This window comes from Periplaneta americana, chromosome 6 (genome assembly GCF_040183065.1).
Source record: "Periplaneta americana isolate PAMFEO1 chromosome 6, P.americana_PAMFEO1_priV1, whole genome shotgun sequence".
NCBI classification, from domain to species: Eukaryota; Metazoa; Arthropoda; class Insecta; order Blattodea; family Blattidae; genus Periplaneta; species Periplaneta americana.
The window spans coordinates 169,423,641-169,445,568 of record NC_091122.1 but is presented as its reverse complement, the minus strand read 5'-3'; the positions used below and the strand labels follow the sequence as shown (position 1 = coordinate 169,445,568).

General features: G+C 36.8%; 1 protein-coding gene across 3 annotated transcripts in view; it reads left to right on the top strand.

The window, feature by feature from the left end:
• Positions 1–21,928, top strand: part of klar (klarsicht) — a 1,308,544-nt gene that overhangs the window by 41,601 nt on the left and 1,245,015 nt on the right. For 2 of the 3 annotated variants that reach the window (XM_069829504.1, XM_069829503.1), the window contains exon 1: positions 9,537–9,961. The exons of the other annotated variant lie outside the window; for it this stretch is intronic. In XM_069829504.1, the coding sequence (XP_069685605.1) occupies positions 9,815–9,961 (147 nt within the window). In that variant the 5' untranslated portion in view covers positions 9,537–9,814. Of the gene's footprint in view, positions 1–9,536; positions 9,962–21,928 lie in introns of those variants that run through there. 3 annotated transcript variants of the gene reach the window in all.

Below are 21,928 nucleotides of genomic sequence, written 5' to 3'. Positions count from 1 at the left end.
AAACGATCTTTCCACATCACAGGACGTCAGACGTGCATATTTAAAGAGAGGAATGTCACAAACATAAACACCGTCAATTTTACTGCAGGCACATCCTCCAATACTTGAGCAACTTTACACATTTTTTTATATCCACTGTTGTTCCCAAACACAATCTGGAATTTGTCCCTTAGTACTTGTACCAACTTCTGAACCTGGCAGCGAGTCTAGTTCAATTTCCACGGCACGCACCTCCCTGTTTCAGACAACAGGTTTTTGGATGTTTCGAGTTTTTTTTTTATGGTGTCACACAAAAAGCTTAGATTGCTAATAGGAAAGCCAAATCGTTTTTTAAACAACCATCTTTCAGTATATCTTGAAGAATACCGATTGACGAAGCCCGATAACAGGGAATCACAACAAGATGTGGACTTATTGCCTTACTTGATAGGCATAAGAGAGGCGAGAGATTTGTTTAAATTAAATAATGTTTTTACCCGAGCTCTTATCTGTTGTGTTTCACAAACAAAGCATGGAATGAAATCATCTTCAGCAACAATAAACATTCCTAATTATGTGTCGCAAGATCTCTCCTCCTTGCCTATGTTAATTTATTCTCTAACAATAAACTGATATGCTGCCTAGCAGTCCTCAGAACTTGAGGCGATACTATTACAAAAATGGATCACGGATACACCACACAGCGCTTAGAAACACGAAGCAACCAAGAATTCTTGAAAAAGATAACGTACTTCTGAGTGATATAATTGATTTAGTTTTAAAACCTTTAAAAGTTCTTGTAAAAAAATTATTTAAGTAAAAAATCTCCAAGACTTATGTGTTTATAATAGATTTCCTGAAAATATGATTTACATAATTTTTTGGTGAATATATGTGTTTTATGTGAAATAAAATTCGGGTTTTAAACTTGAAACTTCATGTTTGAAATTTTTAACTTCGTTAATTGTGTTTTATCACACGCAAAAAGAATATTTAATTACATAAGAATTCGCTCCTTACTGATAATAGACCTGCGATAGAAAGAGATAATATGTTAGTTAATATGATAGAATTATATAGGTACATTGTTTATAAAGTCTCTGTACTGAAAGCTTGTGTCTGAGTGTGAAGATGATTATAAAAATTAATATTTAATTACTTAATTTGAGACTTAGAACTCGCCGTCAGCGCTGTTTGGTTATAAACCTTCTCATGACGACACAGTTATGTAACACATTTTCCTACTCATCGAGAGAGAGTAAGTGGTACTTGTGACATTGTAGGAATTAAAGAGAAAGTATTTAAGACTTAAACTATGTGAATTTCCGTTACTTTAACATATTATGAGTTCGTCAACGGAATTTTCTGTTCTGTGTGTGGTATTCTCTTCCTGTATTTTATGTCGGATATTTTTGATATAATGATCTTTTACTACGAATTTAAATGACATACTAGGTAACACATTCAAGACCATCTACTTTCATAACTTCTCCCTCTCCTGTGTAGTTTCTCTGTCAGAATGATGATATAACAATAATCATCACCAGCCAAACATGGATTAAGCCCAGTAGATTTGTTCCTTTCTCATGAAGGATTAAGCTGTTCAATCCAAAGTTTCCTAGGTCTACCAAGAGTCCTTCTTCAGCCTGGCTCAGACGGTGCGTGTTTCTGTGATGGATTCCAAGGTGGCTGCGCTGATGGGTAGCCTGCGTGCTCACTTGCCGGAAGTAATGCGCTCTGCTGGCTCCTTGGATGGCTAGCTTGCTGGATTTCGAGGCTAGGTTCCTTGCTATTTTTCGTGATGGTTTGCAAGCTGGAACCAAAGATGATCATATAATATCACCTCTGAAACCATGTCGCCATGTTGGTTGTTTTCCAACTATACCTGTTTTTTTTTTCCATATTCTTTAGTTTCTAAAGGTACGTACACGTTGGAGCGGCGATAAATGATAAAAGAAGCAGCGATGCTATATCAGGGAGAATTGAAGCATGCATTGTCATTGAGGTGTGCATATTGGAGTAACGATAAAAGCGAAGATGCACGATAAAAGCGACGAAAAAGATAAGTTCCATTTTCTTCGCTCTTGTCGTTCATATGATCTCTGATTAAGGTAATATTAAGCTGTAAGATTACCGGTGGTTATCAATATATTCGAATATTAATCGATTTATTATTATTTTGGCATATTAAATTAATTAATGTAGATATTGACAAGTTGATCAGTTGTGTATTTATTCGTCATATGTTATGTGATCACAAGAACCAATCACAACACAACGAATTTATACTATCGTTGGGATGAGAAACGGGTTTAATTTTGTACGTATTTAAGTTATATTAACCTTGAACTTTGCAGCTGATATTTCCTATTTAATTTCTTTCATTAAGTGGCTGCATAGAATATCTTCTACTGATAAATCAAAATGTTCGCTTCCCGCGTCCTCGTTGCTCCGATATGAACACTTGATTCTTTGATAATACCAAAGCATCGCTAGATCGTTTCTTTCATCGTTTATCGTTGCTCCAACGTGCACGTACCCTAAGAAACAACAATTAAATATCGGACTTCAGCTGTTTTGCACTTATGGCTTAATTACTTTATTACGACATTTACCGTTTAGTTTCTTTTTGACCATGAGTGTTGGCAACAGATGAAGCAGCAGATGATTTTCCAATTTGAACTGTGAAAAGAGCCAGCTCCGTGTGAACAACTACCATCACCGTAGCCAACACGGGAGCCAGCAAGTGAGCATGCAGGGCAGCCATCAGCGCAGCCACATTGGAATCCATCATAGAAACACGCACCGTCTGAACTAGGCTTTCCTCTTGGCATATAAGTTAGGACTTTTTGTGGAATACGGGAGACAACCATTCTATTGACAAATTCCAGCCAGTTGGTTCTGTGTTCAGCTATTTTGTGCTGTAAGTTGAATATGTTCAGTTCTTGTCTAATGTCTTCGATTCTCTTTTTGTCAAATTTTGTGTAGTCTGCTACACGACTTAGGAATTTCATTTCTGCAGCTTCAATATTATTCTTGATTCTTGTTTTCTTGTTACTGCCCAACATTCAAAGCCATACAGAAATATCGGAACCGCCATTACTTTATAAAATTTCAGTTGCGTTTCTTTTCTTTTTTTTTTTTTTACTTAAATTCCTTCTGGTTATGCAAATCTGGCTTTCAGGTAGTAGCTACCTGTAAAGCAGGTTTGAATAATTTCAAGGAAAAATTGTTCCGGGCCCGGGTATCGTTACTTACTTTATTGTTAAAATCTTTATTATTTTCAAAAGTAGATATATAGTATCCCACATAGTTGAAACTATTAACCTGCTCTATTATTTTTCCTTCAATTATTATTTTTGCTCTGGTTGTATCTAGTCCTTTAAATGTCAACACTTTTGTTTTTTTTTCCTACACAAGTTGTCATATTGTATTCTTTTTTCCTCTCATTGTATATTTGTTACTATTGTTATTTTGTTTTCTACATATACGCTATATATTGCTTTGTTAAATGTTGTGGGATGCCTTTTTGAGCATAATGTTTCAAAGTGTATTCCTATTCGCTTTGTCAAAGACCTTCTCGAAGTCCACAAATGCTACATAAATTGGTAGAAGCCTAAGTTAAATTCTTTCTCTTTTTCAAATAATTGTGTTAGGGTAAATATACATTCAGCACAAGATCTCCCTTTTCTAAAGGCGTTTTGATATTTCGAAATTTTTTCTCTATTATTACATTCAGCCATTTCTTTAGTATCTTCGAATAAATTTTATAGCAGCTATTTAACAAGCTAACGCCGCGGTAATTAGTTGCGTTCTTGTCTCTCTCATTTTTTTTAGATTGGATATATTTTTTCAAGTTTCCAGTCTTCAGGAATATGATATAATAATAATAATAATAATAATAATAATAATAATAATAATAATAATAAATTGAACGCAGAATAAATATGGAAAATGCGTGTTATTATTTGGTTGAGAAGCTCTTATCATCCAGTCTGCTGTCCAAAAATCTGAAAGTTAGAATTTATAAAACAGTTATATTACCGGTTGTTCTGTATGGTTGTAAAAATTGGACTCTCATTCTGAGAGAGGAACATAGGTTAAGGGTGTTTGAGAATAAGGTGCTTAGGAAAATATTTGGGGCTAAGCGGGATGAAGTTACAGGAGAATGGAGAAAGTTACACAACACAGAACTGCACGCATTGTATTCTTCACCTGACATAATTAGGAACATTAAATCCAGACGTTTGAGATGGGCAGGGCATGTTGCACGTATGGGCGAATCCAGAAATGCATATAGAGTGTTAGTTGGGAGACCGGAGGGAAAAAGACCTTTAGGGAGGCCGAGACGTAGATGGGAGGATAATATTAAAATGGATTTGAGGGAGGTGGGGTATGATGATAGAGACTGGATTAATCTTGCACAGGATAGGGACCGCTGGCGGGCTTATGTGAGGGCGGCAATGAACCTTCGGGTTCCTTAAAAGCCATTCGTAAGTAAGTAAGTAATAATAATAATAATAATAATAATAATAATAATAATAATAATAATAATACTCCTGGTACTCATTTCTGTCAAAGGCTGAGTGAACCTCAGGGCTAAAATGCGGCCGATAGAATTCGATCAATGGAGAAAATTTGTGACTTCATCGGAAGTCAAACTCGCAACCTTTTGGCTTACAACACAGCGTCTTAACTGCGTCGTTACCTTGCTCCCATCATTAAAAACAGCACAATCTGATTCAAGCTTACATTCTTTTCTGAGAAGGAAGTTTTAACAAAATATACTTCCTGTTCATTTTACTGCACAAAAGTGTATAATGTTTGGGGCGTAGTACTAATAATATACTAATGTAATTAAACGTTTGGTGGTTATTAGTGTTTTTTTATTTGGGAGCCGATATTCTCGCAATTGTTTGGCTGTCGTATTGAAAAGCTATTGGAGTGAAGGCGTGAGAATTTCATTAAGAGTTGTTTCGCAATCCTGCATCAAGGTTCTTTCCATTCACCTCTTCCTAATGTGTGTAAAACCGTTTTCTTCGGAATTTACAACCAGTTAGTTCATTACGCTGCCTCCAATAAATACTGTTTGGACGCTTTTAAATACCGCACTGCCGAAATGGGAATCTGACATTCAAACAGTGGGCCAAGTTAATTGGGTGGTCTAGGGGTTGAGAGATTACGACCTACATATAAAATTGTGGCCGAATTAATGAATTAATTAATGAAAGGGAACTGTGAGGAGAAACTTTAAAAGGTACGCGAAAACGTGTCTTCGCAAGGGAGTTTGGGTCTGAGAAAAACTGAATATGTGAGCTCCAAGCTTCTTGGCCATTTGTCTCAGTCCGAGTTTCGCCGTTCCACTGAAAGAACTCTATAACCGTGACTGGATAAATCAAATAGGCCTATATTAGGAAAACATAAAGAAAAAATAAGCCGGGTATAGCAATGGATTTTGTAATATCTAAACGAGCAATTGCTGTGTCTTGAAATAACAAACATTAAAAACATTGGCCTAACTCTAACCTTCGACTAATGACATAAATAATAGTAATAATGATTCGTGGCACAACAGTCCGTGAAGGGCCTAGGTCTATCAGCTGGCTGCTGGCCTCACGTCCACATACCTCAGAAGAGGTGAACGATCATCCAATCAGAAAAAGGTATCGTGTGCTTAGCACAATGACCCCCCCCCCCAGCCATTATATCTGGTTGTAACCGGAATTAGCTACCTATCGTAGCTCCCCAAATTCATCATGATGCTAGGTAGACACCGCACCCATACGCTGGCCGAAATTTCATGAGAAAATTCCTTCCCCGCGAGGACTCGGAACTGTTATTTAACATCGATGGTGATATTGAGATGGTATTTGGCGAGATGAGACCGATGATTAGTCATGGGAATAACTGATATTCGCCTTGCAGTTGAGGAGAACCTCGAATAAAACTCAGCCAGTCCCAAACGCAACTTCATATCGATAGGCAAATGCGCTACCGTATGAGCCACGTCTGTCTCTCCTTGCTATATTAAGTGTCGTCATGGATGAATATATAACAGGATGGAAAACTTACTGAGTTTCCCATAACACACACTAGAGGCGTTGTTGTAGAAATTGATCTTGCTGCCACCTGTTGGGAGGAGGGGCGTTATTACATCTAGCAGCGCACCAAGTAGCGAAAAGAATAACTAATTACTCCATGCATTTAGCAGCGCACCTGGTGACGAAAATGTTAAACTGTGCAGAAAGTATTCCCTCCCACCCTTATCGATATTCAAAACTAACCCAATTTAAAATAAAACATTTAGGGTGCTATTCATAGACATTTCGCTAGCCCGCGCTACGAGCGTGCTAAACTAGTCCCGGTTATCGAATGGTTACTTGTACAGGATTCATATCAATTCATATCGCTAACACTGGTTTTTGAATACGAAAAGTTGAAGCCCGCGCTAAGAATGTCTATGAATACGGCCCTAACATTTTTGTTCCTCACAGCATCTACCGAAAATTCTTACCGGAGCCAACAGGAAGATAAAAGAGACGATCTATTTTACACTACCCAATTAAAATATATCCAGACAGAGACAAAAAATAAAGCAAAAGGTTAGATAATTGGGATTGTATTCTTTGGGTATTTATTGTACAGCGCAATGGAAAAGTCTGCAAGAACTACTTAGATAGTCCAATTTATTATATTACTATTACTTTACAGTACATTCAACAACACTATTTTTACAACGTCCATAAACATCACAGTTTAATATACACTGCTTATACACACGTAGTATCACTTTATGTCCACTTATTAGCAAGTTTCTGTCTGCCATCTTGTCTCTTCGAGCAATATCTCGAACGGATAAATAGAGAACTCTGGGTAATGTACCCAACACGTAGTTCTAATGTTCACCACCTACGACGTTGGGCGCTGATCATCTTATTTCAGCCCCCCTCCGCCAGATGGTGCTGACCGCAGTTTCGCATCCTATTATATATTTATCCATGGTGTCGTCTTCAATAGTGCTGTGCGTCGGGTAGTCTATACTGTTTAGATATAACGTAGTCAATCCAGAAAACCTTTTACGGTCTTACTAATAAACCGTGTATAATTTTTATACGAAAGAAAAACCCTTTTCAGTTAAAACGTCGGTTTATAACTTGAATTGTTTTTCAGAGGCGATGAGATGGTGATATTGGAGCAATGGTGGAATGATAAAGTAACACAATATACAGAGAAAAAATGATGTGCATCCACATGTACCCGAGACACCGTTACCTGACTGAGCTACAGGTTGGGCATACTCTCGAATAGGAAACCTTAACGTCGGATTCGCTACCTAGTTTGATTGGTTTCCTTTATGTATGCATAATGAACACCTCTCTGCGACATTGAACGGGTATTTAGAACGCGAAAGTAATTATTTTCGATTTCTAATTAGTCTTCATTCACGGACTACAAAGCATTCATTTATCATACAATCTCATGAAGTCGACATAGTTTCGGTGAGGCGATTTCATTTTCCCTAATAAAGCACGTTCTGGTCGCTCGGAAATCCTTGCACTCAGCAACCGGAAAAACGTAGCCATTGCCTTATCGTTACATCTCCGGACGATATTTCGCGGTGGCTTCTCTTTGGCATGGTATGGTGTTGTCAGGAAGGAGGAAATAATTGAAATACCGATATATTGATATTGCAATATATTGCAAACCTAATTTCGATAATCGATATATATTGCAGAAAATATAGCTATCGATATATCGCTATTCCGTAAGCAAATTAATACATTAAAATGTTTAAATTAAATTATGGTTTCAGCAGATAATGAAAATGTATTTCTGTTATAATAACAAGAGAAAAGCGCAGTACATGTAATTAACATTTTTAACATAAGATGCATCTTGGAGAACATAACAGTCATATTAAAACACTAGTATACTATTCCGTTTATACGACGTCATTCAATTTTCGGCCAATGAAGGGTAAATACATTTAGAATTCCAACCATTCACAGTCATACATCGCGATAATTTCTGCAGCTCGATTTATCAATATCAATTTATCGCCTGGTCGTTCTTTTGTTTAGTCAGTGTCGCCAACTGTTTCCACGTAAATCAATGAGCATGAATCCGTTGTACTAAATGCATTACGAAATTCTATTTCCACATCTACATCTACATCTTCATCTTCTAATTCCATGTCCATTGTATCTAAAGAAAATGACACTCCTTCGTAGCAATTGTTCATTTAATTAATGTATTAATCAGGTTATTTGTAATTATACTATAAAATGTTTAAATTAAATTATGATATCAGCAGATAATGAAAACGTATTTCTGTTATAATAACAAGAGAAAAGCGCAGTACATGTAATTAACATTTTTAAACCTTTTAATCGCTTTTCTCAATTGGCATTACTGAATAACATTCAACTTCTTTATTGAAGTAATCGTTATTCATCTATTTCGACTTCACAATGTCTGAATAGGTTAAGTATTCATAAATATACAATTATTAACATTTTGTGAACGAATTTTAGGTATATATTATTTACATTTTTAGTTTTTCACGAAATAGTTTTAATAAATTTCACACCTCTTGTGACATTACTTTATAGTCCACACGTGTGAAGTAACGGTTAGCGCTTCTGGCCGCGAAACCAGGTGGCCCGGGTTTGATTCCCGGTTTGGGCAAGTTACGTGATTGAGGTTTTTTTCCGGGGTTTTTTCCCTGAACCCAATATGAGCAAATGATGGGTAATTTTCGGTGCTGGACCATGTCATCGGCATTATCACCTTCATCTCATTCAGACGCTAAATAACCTAAGATGTTGATAAAGCGTCGTAAAATAACGTACCAAAAAAAAAACTATATATAAACCGCCCGTCTCAGTCTCACGTTCGCACACTCTGCATTTTGAATTTGGTACTGCATATTAAACAGCTTGAATTCGAATTTCAGTCCAGCCAATCAGAGCAAGGTATTGATTGGATTGGATATTTCGGTTGCACAATTACGCAACTGTCCACCTTCATTGGCGCCATCTCTCAGGGAATTATCAGAGTTGTCTAGTGTAGATTTTATTGTTGATGATAATGATAATTCCACAAAAAAAAAAGAAACGATAAATTTTGTGAGAAAACCGATATATTATACGATATATTGAATGAAAATTTCGACACGATATATCGATATATCAAAACGAAAATATCGATATTTCGTAAGATATATCGTTCCCATCTCTAGTTGTCATTCATTGTCGACGCCAGTCAAAAGACAGACGTTTGTCGAAGAGGACTAATTTATAGCCTGTCTCCTAATTTGTAGGTTATGTTCGGGTGTGGTTGTAGCAGACTTCCTCTTGGAAGTCTCCGTGTCGTGGCTAGTTCCTCTATAGGTCATACATGACATCCCGCGAAGACGAGGCCCACCTCGATGTCGGCGAAGAGGAAGGAAAATGGCAAGACGAGATAATCTCGTTCCTTCCTTTGAAGAAATCCACCGGACCGGCGAATGTTTTCTCTTCTCCTATTCGGAGTGTGAGCCAGTCGCGCGCTCGCCGCCGTCGGGTTAAGAGCCGGAGCAGCCTGTTCGTCCGCGAGTTCGGGAGTTTTCGAGTCGAGTGAAGTTCTGTCGTTTTTGTTGCTCGTAACAGTGTACACGATGTGATCCAGTGATACAGTTCTGTGAGATTATGTAACTTCTGTTCTATTTTCTTGTTAAATTGTTGTTGTTGTTATTATTATTATTGCGGGTTACGATGTGCTGTTTGGAAGAGGATGACCCAGAAAACCCAAGTCGTCTGAATAATTTAATGGCAAGTGTGATGTGTAGTGTGTAATGGGATTTTGGCGTGTCTGTTTGGAACGATTTCTGAACTTCGTCTGGAGGATTTGTCATGATTTTAAGATGGAAAACCGCGGGAAGTCAAGGAACAGATGCTTCGAAGAACGGTGGACACACTATGGAGTTACAATTGTGTATGAGGTATTGTATCTAATACTGTTCAGCTCTTATTTTACTGTAACGATGTAGCAAGTACAATATAATTAATCGGGAAATATATACGTTGAAAAAAGAGCAACAATTGTTGGTCAAAGTTCAATATTTTTTTTCTGTTTCATCAAGAGTCAATGTGTAACTAAATTTTGCTTTAGAATCTAGCCTATACTAATAATAAATCTGTAGCCAAAAATTGTCTGGTAATTTTCGATCTTCCAAAAAATAATTGGTGTTAACATATATAATTAACCACCCTGAAACCGAAAATCGCTTTTTTGAAATTTTTGTTTGTATGTCTGTCTGTCTGTCTGGATGTTTGTTACCTTTTCACACGATAACGGCTGAACCAATTTATATGAAAATTTGAATATAAAATAAGTTCGTTGTAACTTAGATTTTAGGCTATATGGCATTCAAAATACTTTATTTAAAAGGGGGGTTATAAGGGGGCCTGAATTAAATAAATCGAAATATCTCGCTTATTATTGATTTTCATGAAAAAATGTTACATAGCAAAAGTTTCTTTAAAAATAATTTCCGATAAGTTTTATTCTATACAACATTTTGATAGGACTGATATTTAATGAGATAAATGAGTTTTAAAATTACAATAACGCCATCTAAGACGCTGTACTGAAATAAAAACAAATGACTTCGTCTATAAGGGGCCTTGGACAACAACAATTCAAAGCTATTAAACATAGCCTACAGAGACTGTTCCTGTGTTTGTATGAAGTAATATCGGAAGCTAATTAATTGTTTAATTATTATTTCACCATTGGAAAGTGTAGTTTCTCTAGATGGACATAATTCTACAATGTTATTACAGTAACTTCTGAAACCTATAGCAAGTAATATAAAGTATACACATTAAAACTAAATGATGTCAATCTTCATTAAACTATGGTTACATGTAATAACAATTAAGAAACATGTTAAAGAAATTGTCATTGCACCAAATGATTGCTCTCTGGACCAAAATGACCGCATTTTAATTATTTAAATACAATTTAAATTAAGTAACATATTAAACGATTTATCCTTCTATCGAACACGAATGTTCCCTGGATCAAACGTCCTATTTTAATTATGTAATTACTTTATATTTACTTCTAACAGGTGCAGCGGAGCGCACGGGTACGGCTAGTTTACAATATAGGCGTACATTACTTGACAGCTTAAAAAAATACAAGAAGTATCGGTGAAGTAGCAAGTAATGTGCTCGTGAAGATTGTAGTACATTTAACAAAGTGGAAAAACGGGTTATTAGTTACAGCCTTTCTTAACTACTTGTATTTATTCACACTGCAATTGGGTATATACCTGGTGGCAGTGGTAACTAATTACACTTATTAATGTCAATTAATAATAAACACAATTAATAAAAATGCAATTAATAATAATTAATACTAATAATAATTAATAATAATACTAATAATAATAAATGGGCGGCCGGGTAGCTCAGTTGGTAGAGCAGCTGGCTACGGACTGGAAGTTCCGGGGTTCGATCCCAGGTGGTGATAGGATTTTTCTCGTTGCCAAACTTTCAGAACGGCCCCGAGGTTCACTCAGCCTCCTATAAACTTGAGTACCGGGTCTTTCCCGGGGGTAAAAGGCGGTCAGAGCGTGGTGCCGGCCACACCACCTCATTCTAGTGCCGAGGTCATGGAAAGCATGGGGCTCTACCTCCATGCCTCCCAAGTGCCTTCATGACATGTTACGGGGATACCTTTACCCTTTTTTTTACTAATAATAATAAATAATAATATAATAATAATAATAATAATAATAATAATAATAATAATAATAATAATAATAATAATAATGAGCATCCCAAATTAAATGAAGCACGATCACTTAAAATAATATTTACAGTAAATATAATTTGTATCTTAACCATAAGTTCGAACTAAAACCCACGAGTATGATATATTCATACCTGCACAAGTAGCTTTCAACACTACACTCATTTCGCTGACAACTCACTCACTGCACTGGAACTACGACACATTTCACTGATACTATCCTGATTTCAATAACACTTCAAAAACATTTCACTGTTCAAGTACTTTGCACTACCGCTATAAACTATAAAATTTAACTGACACAACACACTTCACTGACACAACACTTTGATAACAAACTAATTAGTTGTCTTTTATACCACTGAATTCAGAATGATTTATTGTATTTATTTTTATTTTAGTAGGTTATTTTACGACGCTTTATCAACATCTTAGGTTATTTAGCGTCTGAATGAGATGAAGGTGATAATGCCGGTGAAATGAGTCCGGGGTCCAGCACCGAAAGTTACCCAGCATTTGCTCATATTAGGTTGAGGGAAAACTCCGGAAAGAACCTCAACCAGGTAACTTGCCCCGACCGGGAATCGAACCCAGGCCACCTGGTTTCGCGGCTAGACGTGCTAACCGTTACTCCACAGGTGTGAACGATTTATTGTATAACCACGGAAGTTATTATTCACTTTGAACACTAAAACTGTAGAAATATTGAACGAAACATTGTACCGAAATTCTATAATCGTACAGGCATCACTACCTGCTTTCCTAAATACTCATATAGCAGGTTGTTTTTATTTATACTGTAACACAATAAAACCTCGACGGTAATCACTCTGTGTTTAGGGTAATTTAGTGTGGAGAAGTGAAGTATTGTTGACTTCAGTTGCACTATCATAATGCTTTATTTGTGACAGTGAAAAGTATGAAATAATCTTGAGTTCTGTAGACGAAGGTCAGAGCCCTTCTCCAGCTGTGTTTGCGTTGTGATGTTTTTGCAGCGTTTTGCATTACCTACTTAATGCTAACGACTTGGGATCGTGGGAAGAGAACGTACGATGTTCAGGCAACTTCCATTAAATGAACAGTGTATATTCTTTGGCGCCCCAAACGATACCTAGTGCTTCATTGTTGAAGTTGTACATGCAATAATATTGGTTGTAATTTTCTGTTACAGAGTTATGTTCTATGATATTCATCTCCGAACGGACCCCGGTTCAAATCCTGGTTGGGATAAGTTACCTGGTTGAGGTTTTATTCCGGCGTTTTCCTTCAACTCATTAAGAGGAAGTCCTGCGTAACTTTCGACGCTGGACCCTGGACTCATGCCTCTGACATTTTCACTTGCATCTCACTCAACGCTAGATAATCAACTAGGTAACTTGTCCCAATCAGAATTTGAACTCTGGCCCACTCGTTTCACGGTCAGGCAAGCTAACTGTTACTCCACAGCGGTGGACAAACCCCTGTTACATAGATCACCGGCTTACCCAACTCAAGTTATAAATCAGAGGTATGACAGGGATCGAACCTAGGTCCACAGGATTGTAAATCCAGCGCTCTAGTCACAGACCACCGTGGTGACACCTTTTAAGTGTTTCTTCTCCCATTTCCCAATTCACATTGACATTTATTCCATGTACTGATTTTATTACTACGAGTTACGTGTATTTCATAGGACATAATTCTCATATGTAAAAGTATTTGTGCGAGATCGTGCGTATTTGCTTGGTTTCCGCACAAAACCAATCCGCGGAATGTCTAAAATTCCACATTCAGTATTCCCAACCTAACACACATAACAATTTCCCTCTTCTTACCGCTTAGTGACATATTGATTTTACTGCTTTAGGCTTTTAACATATTATTTTTAGAGACGTTAAATATAGTAATAATTATAAATTGGAAACTTACCACTGCAATTTCACCTAAATTGCACTGTTAATTATTGTTTTTAAATATTTGCAAAATTTAAGTAAACTCTGCAACTCCACTAAAGTTACTGCATTCGTGATGCAAGTAACATTAAGGAAGCAGTGAAAAAATCAACAAGATTCCAGACTCATCGTAGACTGGGGGGAAATACAGACGTGGACAAATTATTAGACTAAAACGTTTTTCTTGGAAACATAATATAATTTGTCATATCAACTATCAGTATAATTCACGGAGTCTCTATTGTTGTAAATATGTTTGTTTACATCTTTTGGTATATTTTGCCAATGGTTAAGCATATTTTGAATAGCTGTGTTGGTACTACTGATGTTTTAATTATATACTGCAGAAAATATTCAACAGTCTGTTCTCCCATGGCCTCCAAGAAGACCGGACATGAACGAAATTGAAAATCTGTGATCTATACTGAAGAAGAAAGTGAACAAAAAGAGACTTACAACAAATCATGGGCTCATTTAAGCACCGTCTGATATCTGGTTAAATGATGCTGATATTCAAAGAATGTGTCAAACTTTGGTTTCCAACATTCCTGACAAAATCAACGCGTTAATAAAGAATAAGGGGATATTCACAAAATATTAATAACCTCCAGACTCAATTTTCTGTTCATTATTTCTGTGCAAAATACATTTTTCTTCACTATTTCTGCCGATAAATACAGCTTTGTTGCACAGATAATTAATTTAGTCTAATAATTTGTCCACGTCTGTAAAGACAGACGTATATCACTGCCTGCTGGAGTATAGTAAACACAGGAAACATTTTAAAGCAACAATGTTGAAGATAGATATTTTTGTTTTGCAAATTTTGCCGTCATTGAACAGAAACCAAGATGGAGATTTCATTGCAACTAATTAGAAATTCCTCTTTCAAGTATGTAATAAACGATCTTCGCACAAAATAATGTACGATACACGAGCGATATGTTTTCTTTCAATTCTCGGAAATTAAAAAAGCTCAACTACGTTTCGCTTTTTCAAACTTTTCCTCGAACATGAAAACTTCAACATACCGCTCTTGTAACGCATATTACTATTATCGATCACAACACCTATTTTTTTATTTATACACGATTTATTGGTTAAATTAAATTGCTTAGGAAACAAGACGGTCGTTAAATTATTAAATTTATTACTCCTATAAAATGTGCTACACTCAGAATGTATAGAAGTTATGCAATAGGCGCTTAGTTCATATTAAGCAAGCAACCCCTTCCTTCATTCATTATTACGAGTACGTGTGAGTGCAGTATCAAGCACTGTACATCCTCTTTACCGTCTGATGAGGGACATTGCCCTTTTCACATTCCCTCTCTGTATCCCCTCAGCTAAGCACACTTAATCGCTACCATGCCGGCCCTCTTCATCCTGCTTTCATGTCATCATGGGTGATCAATGTGCCTACAGTAAGAAAACAAATTTTATACATGCTCGATGTCATTGCATCTGTCTTCTACCGTGTAACGTTTATTGCCCGTTCGTTTCAAGAGTACTGAGGTAACAGCACAGTCTACTATATACAGTCACGAAGCTTAATACTTACTAAATATGCAAACATAGACAGTTGAAATATGCATCCATAGATAGTTGCTCACCACCAGGATCGCTACTATCGCCTCATCACAGACTCTTTCCTTAGCAGACGGTAAAATGTATTATACTTTCGATATCGCGTTCTTTTGAAAAATTAACACCTTCCTTCCACTATTGAAATGTGATAAGATTTATATATTATTTTCATAAAATATATATTATATTTTATAAACTCACCTTCCTGGATCATTGGGAAGAAGGATAACTCTAACCTATTTTTCTTACAATTTATAGTACTACAAACGTCTTCTTGTCCCATATTATTATTCAAATTATTGTATTTTAGCCATTTACAGTTATTACAACCGATAGTCCACACCTGTGGAGTAACGGTCAGCGCGTCTGGCTGCGAAACCAGGTGGCCCGGGTTCGAATCCCGGTCGGGGCAAGTTACCTGGTTGAGGTTTTTTTCCGGGGTTTTCCCTCAATCCAATACGAGCAAATGCTGGGTAACTTTCGGTGCTGGACCCCGGACTCATTTCACCGGCATTATCACTTTCATATCATTCAGACGCTAAATAACCTAGATGTTGATACAGCGTCGTAAAATAACCCAATAAAATAAAATAAAATAAAGTACAAGCGATAACGAACTTTTCACAAAAATACGAAATACGGCACAGTCAATGCCTTTTCGATCTAGACCAGGCCGTAATGTATGTTCGGGTTTTCTATTTCAGTGTATGGAGCTCAGTGAAATAATATATTATAACTTTATTGCGTATCATAGCTAAGTTTTATTTAGTGTAATTTGTCCATAAGTTCCGTTTACTTCTTGTTGCATAATATGTTGCAGAAATAATTACAAAACTGTGTTATTTTAATGTGAAGAGAATTTTACATGTTAACATAATCTGTTCGCGTCAACATTTCAAGTTTAGAATGGAAGCTATTTTGAGGTTCAATAAAAACGAATTTATATTGTGATTTTAATTTAGCATATCTACTTCCCTTAATTGTAGACAGAAAATTTACCATGCCACTCCTATGAAATTAGTGTACGTACGATTGTCTTACTTCGTCTCTTAGGTAGTAGATAAATACAATAATTCAGTACTCAATTGTAGTATTAAAATACAGACAAATAGAATGTGACGGGTGTCATACATGACATTATGTTTTACACCAAAAACAATATTACACCTTAACTTGCAAGGAATTATGTCTGAAGTGTCCCTAATCATTGTTTTAAATTTTATTAATGCAATTACACTACATTTTAGAGAAATATATGTTACTCTTTATGCATTCCAATTAATTTATATGGTTGAAACGCCGCCCTTCGTGATCGGATTAAGCGAGTCACATGGTCTGCCTTACGGCCTGTATTAGATCACGATGGCAGTGACACAGTCTATTGTTCCTAGTACTCACAGCGCTCCAAGCGGCTAGCAATTATCGCGAGAAATGCAACTCGTTGGCAAAAAATCATCCCAAGCTTCGTGCCTGTATATAGTAGACTGTGGTAACAGTTCATCTTCGTATTTGTGATACCCGAGTTGAAGTACTGTTAGCTGCTTACTCTGCTGCATTTTTGCCATCTGAAGGTCAGGCGATAGTGCGAGTTGTATCTAGGAGAACAATATTGCGATTTCCAAGGAGATTATCCGAGATTTGTGGTTGTTAAATTGGCTGTGCGACAGATTTTCTCTGGAACTTGACTTTCCCTACCGTTATCGTGTTTTTTTCGGGATCATAGTCTGTGAACTTGAAAAAGAAAAACATGTTAAGTAGACCTAAACAATTTCGTGGCTTTTTCTCGTCTTCCACACAATTTGTCATGACTGAAGTCCAGCGTTTGGTCACCGAGTGAAGAAAACAGGTTAGGTGTGCTCTGGTGTATAGCTGATAGCTCACGCACATGGCAAGTTAGGTATAGTCAGCACAAAAAATAAGAGTAAAATAGTACCGATGGTAAAGTTGGTTAGGTGTCGATTATTATTCTGATTGAAACTGTTTTTGCCGACCTGTATAGAAAATTGAAACACACAACCAATCATCGGCTTGGGTGGCCCAGTCGGTAGAGTGCTGGCCTTCTGTGTCTGAGGGGTGCGGGCTCGATTCCGGCCCAGGTCGATACATTTAAATGTGCTATTTTCCTTGAAGCAAGTAAAGAGAGAGATTTGGAAGTAAATCCCGAAAAGACGAAGTATATGATTGTGTCTCGTGACCAGAATGGAAATATAAAAATTGGAAATTTATCCTTTGAAGAGGTGAAAAAATGCAGATATCTTGAAGCAATAGTAACATATATAAATGACATTCGAGAGGAAATTAAACGCAGAATAAATTTGGGAAATGCTTGTTATTATTCGGTTGAGAAGCTTTTGTCATCCAGTCTACTGTCAAAAAAGCTGAAAGTTAGAATTTATAAAACAGTTATATTACCGATTGTTCTGTATGGTTGTGAAAGTTGGACTCTCACTTTGAGAGAGGAACAGAGATCAAGGGTGTTTGAGAGAAAGGAAATCAAAAAAGTGTTATTAAATTTTAATTGTTTATTTTACATAATATTAAATTCAGACGTTTGAGTTTGGTAGGGCATGGTAGGGACGATTCCAGAAATGCATATAGAGTGTTAGTTGGGAGACGGGAGGGAAAAAGACCTTTGGGGAGGCCGAGACGTAGATGGGAAGATAATATTAAAATGGATTTGAGGGAGGTGGGATATGATGATAGAGACTGGATTTATCTTGCACAGGATAGGGATCGATGCCGGGCTTATGAAAGTATGGCAGTGAACCTGCGAGTTTCTTAAAAACCATTTGTAAGTATGTAGGGACTAATATCAAAATTCTGTTTATTTTATTTTATTTGGTTATTTAACGACGCTGTATCAACTACTAGGTTATTTAGCGTCGATGAGATTGGTGATAGCGAGATGATATTTGGCGAGATGAGGCCGAGGATTCGCCATAGATTACCTTGCATTCACATTACGGTTGGGGAAAACCTCGGAAAAACCCCAACCAGGTAATCAGCCCAAGCGGGGATCGAACCCGCGCCCGAACGCAACTTCAGACCGGCAGGCAAGCGCCTTAACCGACTGAGCCACGCCGGTGGCTCAAAATTCTGTTACAGACAGTTTGTAGATTATGCTTTTACAAGTAAAATGTAAAAAACTGTTTGCATTTATCTTTAAAAATGGCTTAGATATATCACTTTTAGTAAAATCCTGCATTGGGTATTTTTTTTTTTCAAATCTGGGCCCCCAAATAACTTTTTTCAAAATACGGTATTTCTATTTGGTTGAGTTGCTATAGACATGAGATCTCTACATACAAGCAAATAATATTTTACCATAAATAGGAAAAAAGTTTTAATAAATACTGTCCTCTCCCCCTAAGTTAACAAATTAAATGTCTTATTAAATTATGTTACCTTCTATTTTTATTTATTCATTATTATTCGCGAAATGGTCTTATTCAAATATCACATGAGTTCTAGTCTCTTTGGATAATTCAATGTCTCCAAACGCTCGAGAATTATCGACAAGATGAGAACGCTTGTGATATTACATGTGATAATTTCATTCTGCTCTCTATCGAGATATGAGAGACGTAGTTTAGAATATACATGGGGAAAAAAAATAAAAATAAAAAAAAACTTTTTGCATTTTTAAATTTCTATGTCCCCCCCCCCCCCAAAAAAAATTAGGCTTTTGTTTTGTTCTTCTTGACAGGAAGAAATGCCTTTCAAATGTTCACCGCATTCCACAGTCTTATTGTTCATCGCATGGCTGTTTATAAAGATAAGTTGTCTTTCCGTAAACAAAGGCAAAATATCCTCGGGCCTTCAACACGCTCACAGTCTTCAAACTTCCTGACACTGATGAAATACAATTAGCTCTGCGGGCCCAGAGATTGTATCTAACGGAGTCTATTCAGAAGATTTATCCTTCTTCCCAACTCATTGAATGGAGTCAGTTACAAAAACCATGTGTTCGTTAATATGGTGATGAATGGCCCAACCTGTTCTGCCTGCGTTGCGATGAGGGCAAACTCCGAAGGCTGTGATCGTGCCAGAAAAGATATTGATTCATGGCTGAGTGTTACAGTTGCAATGCCACGATTTTATACTAATTAGTCCGCGTTTCGGTGTGACGAATGAACATCAAACCCAAGTACGTTGTTCCGCTTTGATGACTCTGTTTACCTTTGGTTTTATATTGCTCGCACTCCGGTCTGCCTCCTAGCACGAACTCTCTTTAGATACAGCACAATGCTGTCATGTTACATTTTCCAAGAACAAATGAATGTATAATATGCAGCCTCCTATGTTATTATCACATGTGGCCTTGAATCTCAATCTGACAGTTGAACTCTCTTTCTAACGGGAATAATATTGACAAAGTTGTGTACAGGGTGTACCAATTACTGTTCCTAATTTTCTGATATGATAGAGGACATGAAAATAAACATTTTTTTTTTGATAAAGTAGTGTGTTTGTGGCAGGTGTTTTGTATTTACTAATACTAATAATAATAATTTATTTATTTAATCTGGCAGAGCTAAGGCCAGTAGGCCTTCTCTTCCGCCCAGCCAGACTCTAATTCTAATGAATACAATTGCTTATATAGTTATTACATTAATATCTAGACCAGCCGTGGCGAGAACGTGACTCGCGAGACATTGTGGCACGCAGTGATAGCTGTGCTTGTTTCTAACCTCCGCCAACCCCTACCCTCTGGAGTCAAACTCCGTTCCATTTGACCTGCGAGTGGCATATGTCTCTCTCGAAACCATCTACGAAAGTTCCAAGTAGGATGGGAGGACGCATTTTTTTGCTGTAAATATGATGAGAATATTAAATGTATGATTTGTTCACAAGTATTATGAGGAAAACGGTTGTAGAACATAAAACGGCATTATACTACATGTTACTGATGAAACATTAAAAGGTTAAGTGTTACTGTTGTTATCATCATCATCATCATCATCATCATCGTCTCTGTACGTCGACCCTTTTTCAGCAGATGTACGAATAATGCGGTTAGATCTTCAATTTGAACTCACTGATTTACTGTTGTGATGTCGAATGAAAGCTAGATGTAAGGACTTGACAAATGTTGAACTTTCAAATCTTTGCCAAAAAATAAATATCCGAAGCCTCGTTCTTTCCCTTGCTCTGTTGAAGCCATGTTCGCTACAACTTACGTTTGTGAAAAACTATTTTCAACAATTAAAATAGTAAAAACCAAATTTAGATCACGAATGACAGACAAATACCTTCGTGATCAACTACGACTGGCAGTAAGTGACATAATTCCTGATTTTGAAACTTTGTCGTAAAGACATTCTGAAGACAGTTTATTTTAGGTTGTGATATTGTTCATTTCTTTCTTCGTTACGCGTACTAAACATAGTTTGTAGCCTTGTACTGTATAAAATTATATTTAAGTGCTTGACGTAAGGAAAATTAAAATCCGTTAATAAGTCAGATAGTTGCTTCACTTCCCCTTCGGGTGTCCGCCTCCCTCCATAGGTGATATGCACGTTGCAGGTTACACAGTGGCTCGGCGCACGATTACATTTTCGCCACCGCTGATCTAGACCATAAAACAACAGGAAAGTAAATAATGAAAGTTGGATAAGTAATGTTAGTGTGACAATAATAAACATTGGTAAGAAATAGTTGAGAAATCTGAAACAGCTATTATTGTTGACAAGAATTGTTAGAAAAATATTTCGTTAGTCTATTCTTAAATTGGTTTGATGTCTGACAGTCCCTGACATTACTCGGTAGGGAATTCCAAAGTCGAGGAACAGCCACAGTGAAAGAAGATGAATATGAGGATGTTCGGTGGGATGGAATGGATAATATTGAGGAGTGTTGTCATCGTGTGTCTAGGTTATGGTGGGTGGATAAATTTTGAAAACGAGACGCAAGATAGACAGGAGTGGAGAAATGCAATATGTGAAAGAGAAGGGAAAGACAGTGGATTTTCCTACGATCTTCTAGACGGAGCCAGGACAACATTTCGAGGGATGGTGTTACGTGATCAGCTCGGCGAATATTGCAGACGAAACGGACGCACATATTATGAACACGTTGTAGTCTCTGCGCCAAAATAACGCTTAGATCAGTAAGCAGAATATCACAGTAATCGAAGTGGGGCATCACGAGTGTTTGCACTAACATTTTTTTTCATGGAAATGGGTAGAAAATTCTTCAATCGCCTAAACGAGTGATTAATGAGAATACTTTTTTGCAGGTTTCTGCAACTTGAATGTTCCAATTTAAGCTTTTATCCATATAAATACCTAGGTTCTTTACTGATTCACTGAACGGAATTTCGGTGCCGTATATTTTAATCGGGGGCGGTACCGTATTAAAATAATATTCAAATGAAGCTTTGAACTGTGTCGTTAAAGCATACCAGAAGCGTTTAACAAAAATCAGCAAAACTATCAGTGCTATGAATACGTGCACACTTTTACAATTGCAGCATTAGCATCTGTCTTTAAAATTGATGTATTTATTAAAAGAAGCCTCCAGCAAGAATGCAAATAGGAGCAGGCTGTGAGGAGAGCTGACGAGACGGAGTGTTTTCAAGCATTTGAAAATAGAGACTTGCCTCTTGGCTGCACGCATCCCAACCTGTT